This window comes from Silurus meridionalis, chromosome 4 (genome assembly GCF_014805685.1).
Source record: "Silurus meridionalis isolate SWU-2019-XX chromosome 4, ASM1480568v1, whole genome shotgun sequence".
Classification (NCBI taxonomy): domain Eukaryota; kingdom Metazoa; phylum Chordata; class Actinopteri; order Siluriformes; family Siluridae; genus Silurus; species Silurus meridionalis.
The window spans coordinates 17,365,349-17,375,566 of NC_060887.1; the positions used below are offsets into that span (position 1 = coordinate 17,365,349).

Below are 10,218 nucleotides of genomic sequence, written 5' to 3' on the forward strand. Positions count from 1 at the left end.
ACCATCAAATAATTTAAAGATAGGAGTAGAGATTCTGAACTACAGTATGCACCCGAGCCTATACTTATATAACTTAACATGGTTATATAACTTAACCACTTTATATATTGCCTCTAATCAGAGTAACTGCAGTCAGTAGATCTGTAAGAGCACTTATTTAGATAGCAGCAGCAAAATAATCAAAAATAAATCAAATCAATATTTTGACAACATGAGTGCAGTGAGAAAACCAGAGCCTGCACAACAGCTTACTCTTTAACATGCGCTGCAGTCTGCAAGTAGAACTTTATGCGCATGCGTCGTACCAGTGCGTGATGCACATATTTATGCAAAACTTTTTAAATTGCTTAAACTACGTGCACAGAAACGTAAACTGTCTCATTTTTTTTTATCTCGCAATAATTTCCAAATGCACAATGAATAAGCACAAACAGTTCACAAATGTGTGCTGGTCATTTTATTCCAATACTTGCTTTCACAAAGTACAACACTGCATGCAATTTGATGGTCCTTTGTGGCCGTCAAATCTGTTCAGCATTTAGTGGTACTGCTTTCCCAATGCAGAGACAACAACAGCCAAAAACTTCTGCAGAGCTGCCTGTACTTCAGCCGTGAAGGTGGCACCCAGGGACGCGGCAATGACGATGGTGAAGCAGTCAGCCAGCAGCTGTAGAAGAAAACAAGAGTTAGCAGAGTGATCCCAGGTTACTCACGGAATAAAACCAATTGTTTGCCAGTGCTAAATATTAAGTGCAAACAGGTAACTGACTAAATAGGGGATCTTATAAATGAATACACACCTTGAAGTTGTCGGGATCCACATGCAGTTTCTCGGAGTGCAGCACACTCAGCTCAGCAAAAATGCCCTTAATGTTGTCCATGTTCTTCACAGCTTTCTCCAGACCATGGGCGACTACTGAACCGTGGGCAGCAACATTGGGGTTTCCAGAGATGGCAGCGGCGTTGTACAAGTTTCCAAATTTACCAAAGTACCTCTGGGTCCATGGGTACACGACGAGACACCTGAGAGACAAAACAAGAGGCATGTGGTTTTATATTTACGTTTATCACAAAAAAAAAAAAATAAATAAATAAATAACAATAGCAGGTCAAGGTTTTTTTCTTTTTTTTTTTTTTTAAGAAAAACCAAAGCACATACCTTGTCAGTGCCTGGTGACCAACTGCATCTTTATCGATTTTGGAAAAGATGTTCTGGATAGTAGCGCGCTCGAAGTCTGTCCACAGAACCATGATGCTGGCTTTTGGGGTTTCTATATGTTCTAATGAACTAAGTGCCCTGTAAATGTGCTCTATTTGGGCAGCTTATATAGGCCTATGCGTTGATTTGCTCCTCCCCAGACCAGGCGAGAAACGATGTAAGGGGTGTTTCTGCAGTCTGAGTGATTTCGATTAGATAAGAATCCTTATCTCGTAAATAGCATTGTCATGGTACACGAGGCTTCCTGCTTACGCGTGCGGACTGCTTTACACAACTTAGTAGTAGTGGGGGAACGTTTTCGATGGGCTTTAGATACACTGGAGTGGATTACATAACGATCAAAAGTATTTGGTAGTATTAATAATGACTGAGGTTCCAGAAAATGCAATCATGTTTGTTAATCACAGCAATGTAATTACACTGGTATCACTGGACACTTCGTGTAATAAATAAATAAATAAATAAATAAATAAATAAATAAATAAATAAATAAAAATACACTTTCTTTTCAAAATGTGCAATGGCTTTCTTATTATTACTGACCTAAATAAAATCTAACTTAAAAATAATAGTAAAATAAATAAATTATATGATTAAAAAAGATTTAATTTTTTTTTAATTCAGGCATAAAATGCTACTTTTTTCTTTCTTAACATCAGCAAAACAGCATCACAGCACATAACCAAAATGTTCCAGAATCATATTCATATATTCATATATATATATATATATAGGGTTAGGGTTATATATATATATACATACATGCATACCAAGAGGCCGACCATCTTGATATTGTATGAACTTAATTCGGTGTCAACAGATTAAAAAATATTATCACTAAATCGTAAGACATAAAAGTTAAAATAAGCTAAAATTTAATATGAACACAGTAAAAGTTAAATTGTATATTCAGTAGTAGGCTTATGTTCTATATTTTCAGGTTTGCCTTATTCATAAATGAAAAAAAAAAAAAAAACAGAAGAAAATGTATAAGATGCCTTATAAAACATCATTTTTCACACAAAATCCACAAATGAAACCAGTCCTTTGCATGAATTCATGCAACAATTAAATTTTTATTATTTTTAATTTATTTTAATTTGACTCAGGTGTCACAATTACGCATAACCACAGATTGCAGTTTCATATTATTAAATGCTGAGTCAGGAATGTGGATACATTAGTAGGCGTGGATATATATATATATATATATATATATATATATATATATATATATATATATATATATATATATATATATATATATATATGGCAAACGAACGCGCGCGCGTTAATTTATTTTGTAAGTAATTAACAATTCATAAAAACAGTTAAAGAGTTAAAAGAGTTAATAAAAAGATACTATACAATATATTATAATACTCATATTATAATACAAACTTTTGATACTATATAAATAGAGATTCGTGAGTTATAAATGTTTATCAATTATTTAATGGCTTTATAAAGCCATTATATAATGGATAATAAACATTTATAATAAGAAGGTTACTCTATAAGCCCAAAAATTCACAAATACAGAAAACTGCAAATAGCGTAGATTCAAAAGATTTCAAAACATTACTTGTGGGTGTGGGCAGAGTTTTCAATTTGGTAAATAATAAGTACGTAATGGGAGGTTTGTTGTAACTCCTTGAATAAAAATATAGACGTGTTCGAATGTAACTGATCAAAATCACAACCACAAGTTTTCCAAAGATCACAAAATGTCCATAAATGTATTTGCAAAAACTTTGTGTAAAATTCAGCTCAACATCCCAAACATTTCAGATTATGCGTAAAGATGGTGGTTTTGTTGTGGTGGGCAAAATATTAATTCAAGTAAGACACGTGTAATAATAAATAACAACATTTTTCTGTATGGTGGTGTAATTGCCAGCAGTGTGTCGGAGATCCACATCTTCAGAGATTATACATGATTTTATTCAATATGGCGCACTTAAAAACATAACTCACGAATCTCTATTTATATAGTATCAAAAGTTTGTATTATAATATAAGTATTATAATATATTGTATAGTATCTTTTTATCAACTCTTTTAACTCTTTAACTGTTTTACTTTAACATATATCTTTCCCCCAATATGGAACTATAAATAGGAGGAATGTGATGTGTATTTCACCCTGACTGTATTTCATTATGCATTCAAACAAACAGTACAAATAACTGGCTATTTAGAGACACTGTTGGATGCTGTAATCGGAGAGATGGCCAGGCTGGCAGGGTTCCAGGGTGCGGCATAGACATCACTATCACTCATCTGCGCGTTCATTCATGTCAAGTCACGTCTGAGTCACAACCGCCCTAGTGTGTGTTAAAGACTCTTGTCATAAACGTTTCTGCCTGATTCACTTTTTGGCAGGAAAACACTAAAACATTTAGATTACTTCCTCCAGCACCGCATATATCTACCTTAACATAAATAAATATCGTAAGTATTAAGGCAGAATTGATTAATATTATTAATGTGTGTGTTCTGTAGTCCCTATTTTATTGTCCTTCTGTGCGCAACATTCCAGTATTTACCCATGCGTAGTATTAAATAGACTTAAAAACAGACTAATTATGTCAGTACAGTAAATGCACTGAAAATAATGTTTACAAACATCATTTAACCCCCCCAAAAAAATTGGCTGACAATAATTTCCATATATGGCAATTCACTTTATTTTTCCACAAAATTGGAATTACATTATTGTTTCAAAAATCTTTCCCAATCTCTTTAATTTCCCTTCACTGAAGAGGCAAGTGAGATCCATTGTTTGTCAGAGTGACCTGCATAGAAGCACTTAAGTGACCAGCGTATCTATAACCTATAAACCTGAACATCTCTGGAATGAATTTGAACATGAACTGCACTCCAGGCCTCTGCATATATTAATGCCTTGCCTTTGGAAAAAGATCTTTAACAAGCATATATTATATAAGTGTCAACATACTTCTGGCCATAAAGTTTAGAGTGACACCAAAGAGCAGATTATAAAACCTATAATTATGAACATAAATATATTAGGTTAGTCTGTCAAAGATAACTAAATCATTTAATGCTTTATGTATCGTGGGATAAATATTAATCAGGTTTTATGATGGTGCAGTGAGTAGTTTGATTTTAGTGAGAAAGGTCAGACTCTAGTATTCCACTTTTCTCATGTGATTTTACCAGCATAAAGGCATCAACTCAACTCATTAAACCGGCCATTAGGGTTGCACTTAGTGGGGAGGGTTGTGTTAGGAAGGGCATCCAGCGTTAAATATGTGCCTAATCAAATATGAGGAGCACGTAGCAAAAATTCATACAGGATCGGTCGAGGCCGGGTTCCCAACGACCGCCACAGGTATCATTAGCCAAAGGGGTACCAGTGGAAATTGGGCTACTGCTGGCCAAAGGAGAAGAAGAAGAGGAGGAAGACATCTACAGAGAGAAAAGTAGACGTGTTGTGTGTTCAGGAGACCAAGTGGAAAGGAAGTAAGACCAGAAACATTGGAGGGGGGTTTTAAACTGTTCTATTATGGTGTGGATGGAAAGAGAAATGGTGTAGGAGTGATCCTTAAGACTACAGTCGGAGTGTAGTGGAGGTGAAGAGAGTTTCTGATAGGGTGATAAACGTGAAGCTGGACGTTAAAGGGTGATGATAAATGGCATTAATGCTTATGCTCCACAAGTTTGTTGCGAGATGGAGGATGAAGGAAAAATTCTGGAGTGAGTTAGATGGAGTGGTAGAAGGTGTACTTAGGAATGAACGATTGGTGATTGGGGAAGACTTTAATGGGCATGTAGGTGAAGGAAACAGAGGTGATAAAGAGGTGATGGGTAGGTATGGTTTTAAGGAGAGGAATGTGGAAGGGTAGATGGTGGTAGATTTTGCTAAAAGGATGGAAATAGCAGTAGTGACCACTTATTTTAAGTAGAAGAAGGATCATAGGGTGATGTATAAGAGTAGAGGAAGGTGCACACTGGTGGACTATGTTCTATTTAGGAGATGCAACCTGAGGGAGACTGGAGACTGTAAGGTTTTGGGAGGGGACAGTGTAGCTAGACAGCATCGGCTAGTGGTCTGTAGGATGGTTATGGAGGTGAAGAAGAAGAGCTCGGTGGTGGTGAAGAGGTGCTGGATGATTGGGCAACTACTGCAGAAGTGATAAGGGAGACAGCTAGAAAGGTACTTGGTGTGACATCTGGAAATAAAAAGGAAGACAAAGAGACTTGGTGGTGGAATGAGGAAGTGCAGGACAGCATAAGGAGAAAGAGGTTGGCAAAACAGAATTGGGATCGACAGAGTGATGAGAAAAGTAGGTAGGAGTACAAGGAGATGCAGCAGCAGGTGAAAAGGGATGTGGCAAAAGCCAAGAAAAGATAGAGGCAGAGGTGTAGGACAGGGGAATATGGAGACAGATGATCTGCTGTGGCCATCCCTAACAGGAGCAGCCAAAAGAAGAAAAAGAAAGGCATCAACTCATTATCATTAAAGCAATATACAATGACCAGGACACTGACTAGTAGCAATTGTTGGTTAGTTTTGATAGTTTTACATACAAAACATTAATACATCATTTCTTGTAAACACCTAAAACAGAACAAATAAAAAATTTGGGCCGTATTATGCCACCAAATAACTCTTTCAGTGAGGAAGGTGAAACAAGTAAAATTAATGCATATCCCAAAGTGAGGATGCTGGCAACAGTGAAAATGAAAGACAAAAGAGACAGCAAAATGTTGATTTTTCCAAGTTATTAAAAATATTGTTAATAAAAGCTATTTGATCTTTTTTGTGTTAAGAAAAAAAAAATAGGAATTTATTTTCTGAGGTGTCTAGATTCTTGTAACCAAAAAAAAAAAAAAAAGGTTATGTCTGTCTAAGTGCTGGGGAGATTCAATTAGATGCAGGCTGAGAAATGATGAACCTAGCTATGGCATTGTAAATCTAAATTTAATTATTCAACTACAGTATAAATCTCTGCTGTGACTTAAATGCTGCTCTTGTGTTGCATTTGTGAGTTCTATTGAGAATGTATAAATATTGCAAATAAGCTGTTAGTCTACAGTTCTTCATGACAGACAATGTGAAATACCAATAAAATTGAACAAATTAGAATATGAAAAAAGCAATTTACAGTACATAATCAAATGTTTGTGGACACCTAACAATCCCACCCATATGTGGGCCTTTAATAAATTGTTGCCACAAAGATGGAGTGGAAGAATTGACCTGGATAGAGGCCTGACCTCAAGTCCACTGAACACCATTAGGATAAACTAAAATTCTGTCTGTCCCCCAAGACACTGGATATACTCAATTTGGCTAAAGGGGCAAATCCATACAGTCATGCAGTAAAATCTAGTAGAAACCCTTCATAGAAAAATGCCATCTGGATAGAATCTTCAGCAAGCACATACGGTATAGATTTGATGGTCAGGCATACACAAACTTTTGGTAAAATAGTGTGCATAATAATTGTGACTTACAACAAATGTATCCAAGACTTACTGAATATATAGTTGTGCTTATCAAACTTCAAATGAATGTATCTCCTACCTACACCATTCAACCACCTTTTAGCTTAGATGCTTTTGGATTACCTTGCAAGTGTCAAATTATACTTTAATAGTTATTATGATTGATTAAAAAAAAGAAAAGAAAAAGATCAAAATTCACTTCTATGTCATATAGACAAATAAACCACTTTAGGTCTATTCATATTTATTTAAAAGTTTAGAAACATATTATCAGCTGCACAGATCCTGTTACACCCATGAAAACCTTCTGGTGATAACGTATTTACACTGAAATACCAATATTTTCTTGGCAGTCTTTACAGGATCACACCCTTTTAATTGGCAAGAAAAATGTATTGCTATAAACTGATAAAATCAAAGTTTTTAAAATGTCGGTGCTTGGATTGGAGTGCAGCAAAAAGATTCAATATTTCATGTTGTGATTATGAATGTTTATATTTGTGTCTTTCCCAAATTATATATATATATATATATATATATATATATATATATATATATATATATATATATATATATATATATATATATATACAGTATATATGGAATTATGTATACAGTATATTTGATTCTTCAGAGTAGCCAACTTTTAATTTAATGAGAGCTGTGCACATTCTTGGCATTCACTCAGTCAGCCTCATGACGTAGTCCTAAGAAATAGTTTTAACAGTCTTCCTAGATTTGCCATAGATGCTGAGTGCATGTTGTCTACTTTTGGCTGCTTTTTACTACTTTTCCCTACCTTTCCCACTCCGGTCCAATTCATCCCAAACCATCTCAATTGGATTTAGATCCAGGTCATTTAATGCAGCACTTTATCACTCTCATTTATAGATGAATAGCTCTTACATAAACTTGATGTGTGTTTGTAGTGCAAACAGATAGAATGGGAGGTTGCTGCAAAATGTTGTGGTAGATATGCTGGTAAAGTCTGCCCTCAATTCAACAGTGTCATCAGCAAACCACCTCAACACCATTGCACCTCCTCCATGCTTCACAGTGGGAACTATACATTCAGGAAATTTTAATTTACCCTCTGTCCCCAAAATCCCAAATTTGGACTCACCAGACCAAAGGATATTTTTCCACTGACTTAATGTCCATTCCTTGTTTCTTGGTAGTAAATAATGGTTTCTTTGCCACTATTTGACCATGAAGGCCTGACTCACACAGTCTCCTCTGAACAGTGGATGTTGAAATATGTCTGCCACTTGAACTGTGAGAAGCATTTATGTGGGCTCTAATTGGAGGTGCTGTAAATTTGTGAGGCTGGTAATTCTAATAAACTAACCATTTGCAGCTGAGGTAACTCTTGGTATTACTTTCCAGGGACAGTCCTCATGAAAGCCTGTTTCATCATAGCATTTAATGGATTCAGTTACAACGCTTGGGAATACATTTAAAGTTATGGGGATTTTCTTTTTTTTTAATGACTAACCTTCATTTCTTAAAGTAATAATGGATTGTCATTTCTCCTAAATTACTTACTGAGTGTTTTTTGCCATAACATGGATTTGTACAGTAATCGTAGTAGCAATAATAAGGCTACAAGACAACTGATTGTCTTAAGCACATTAAGAAGGCAAGAAACTTTACAAATGAACTCTTGACAAGCCACATTTGTGAAATGAAAACCATTCCTGGGTATTACCTCATGAATCTGATGAAAATCTGATGAGAGAAGGCCATTTGGTTGCCAAACTGTCATGAAAGCTAAACGAAACATGTTCTGTTGTTATATATATATATATATATATATATATATATATATATATATATATATATATATATATATATATATATATATACAACAACAACAGAACATGTTATATAATTATTTTTATTATATACATTATTATATTCTTTTTATTATATCTATTCTATACGTTGTATATATATATATATATATATATATATATATATATATATATATATATATATATATACATAAAATAATTTTATATATATATATATATATATATATATATATATATATATATATATATATATATATATATATATATATATATATGTGTGTGTGTGTGTGTGTGTGTGTATATTAAATTTTCTATTATATTCAACGAAAGAACGTTTTATATTTTAGATTGCCCAGTAATCATTTATTTGATGTCCTTTGTATTTCTGAGCTAATAATTGTGACCAAATGTCTTTTGACATGGGCAGATTGATTCCTATCAGTCGTGCCAGTTATCTTTTACGAACAGCAGAAGTGCTGCCTAATCTGTCTTTTTTGAAAGAGCTCCAAGTTGTCACGTATTTGAGGTGGGTCATGGGCGTGCCAGCTTGAGCTCCTTGTATAAAAGGATGATTGTCTTTTAGGGCAGTTACCGAAGTCTTCTTCCAACTCTGAAAACATGAGTCTCTCTGCCAAGGACAAAGAAACCGTCAAAGCCTTCTGGGCTAAAGCAGCCCCAAAGGCTGAAGACATCGGTGCTGAAACTCTGTACAGGTCGGTGCTTGAGTAACTCTTCTCCTTTACTTCTCCTGTAATTTTTGCTATGCACATCCATCCCTGCTTTAGCACTGAGAACTAATTATTTTGAATTTTCCTATGCGCAGGATGTTGACTGTTTACCCCCAGACAAAGACCTATTTCTCTCACTGGAAAGACCTGAGCTATGGCTCTGCCCAGGTGAGGAAGCACGGAAAGACTGTCTTGGGTGGTGTAGGAGAAGCTGTCAGCAAAATCGACGACTTGACCAATGGCTTGCTGAGCCTGAGTGAGCTGCACGCTTTCCAGCTGCGTGTTGACCCAGCTAACTTCAAGGTAAACTGACAAATCATCTTGAGATGCTCTGCAAATCCTTCGATCTTGCATTTTTTAAATTGACAGTAGATCTACAACATGCTTGCTAAATGTCAATGTTTTCTCGTTCCTCTGTAGATCCTGGGCCACAACTTGCTCGTTGTTCTGGCCGCCACATTCCCTGATGACTTTACTGCTGAGGTGCACGTGTCTATGGATAAGTTCCTTGCTGCCGTGGCCCTGGCTCTCTCTGAGAAGTACCGATAAGCAGCTCTGCAGGCAGCTGATGGACACGCGCGATCTGTCTTTCACAGATCCAGTTACATGTCCTTGGTTGATTTCAATAAATGCCTGCTTTAAAAAAATATATAATCTTCTCTTGTCGTTTCTAATTTGTGTAAAAAGCTGTGTTCATATAAGAACTAGAAATAGTGTAAGGAAGGATATAAAAAAAGAAAAAAAAAAACATGTAAAACAAGACAAATCTTTGAAAAAATAAATACATATAAATAAAAACACATGCCTGGGCAAATAAAAACATTTTATTGGTCTTAAAACAAATTATTGGTCAGAAAAGGAGGAGAATGAATTGCATTCCAACCAAATTAAATGCCACCAATTGTTCTTTGCTTGAAATATTATTATGATTAGAATAACATATTAGAATAGGATATAATGTCAAATTCCAAACATGACC

The 10,218-nt window shown here is 35.1% G+C and overlaps 1 protein-coding gene across 1 annotated transcript; it reads left to right on the forward strand.

Annotated features, from left to right (window-relative positions):
* The first annotated feature begins 914 nt into the window (after positions 1-914).
* LOC124385101 (hemoglobin embryonic subunit alpha-like) lies at positions 915-9,890 on the forward strand. The gene is made up of 4 exons (XM_046848213.1): positions 915-1,042; positions 9,095-9,224; positions 9,335-9,542; positions 9,660-9,890. The coding sequence occupies exons 1-4, from the start codon at positions 952-954 to the stop codon at positions 9,786-9,788; spliced, it is 558 nt and encodes a 185-aa protein (XP_046704169.1). The 5' UTR covers positions 915-951; the 3' UTR covers positions 9,789-9,890.
* The last annotated feature ends 328 nt before the right edge of the window (positions 9,891-10,218 follow it).

Bases quoted from the DNA above. Each gene is read 5' to 3' on its own strand.
- LOC124385101 (XM_046848213.1), top strand. From the start codon at position 952: ATGGCAGCGGCGTTGTACAAGTTTCCAAATTTACCAAAGTACCTCTGG. The intron at 9,225-9,334 runs GTCGGTGCTTGA...TCCTATGCGCAG, and splicing joins GGTGCTGAAACTCTGTACAG to GATGTTGACTGTTTACCCCC. The intron at 9,543-9,659 runs GTAAACTGACAA...GTTCCTCTGTAG, and splicing joins TTGACCCAGCTAACTTCAAG to ATCCTGGGCCACAACTTGCT.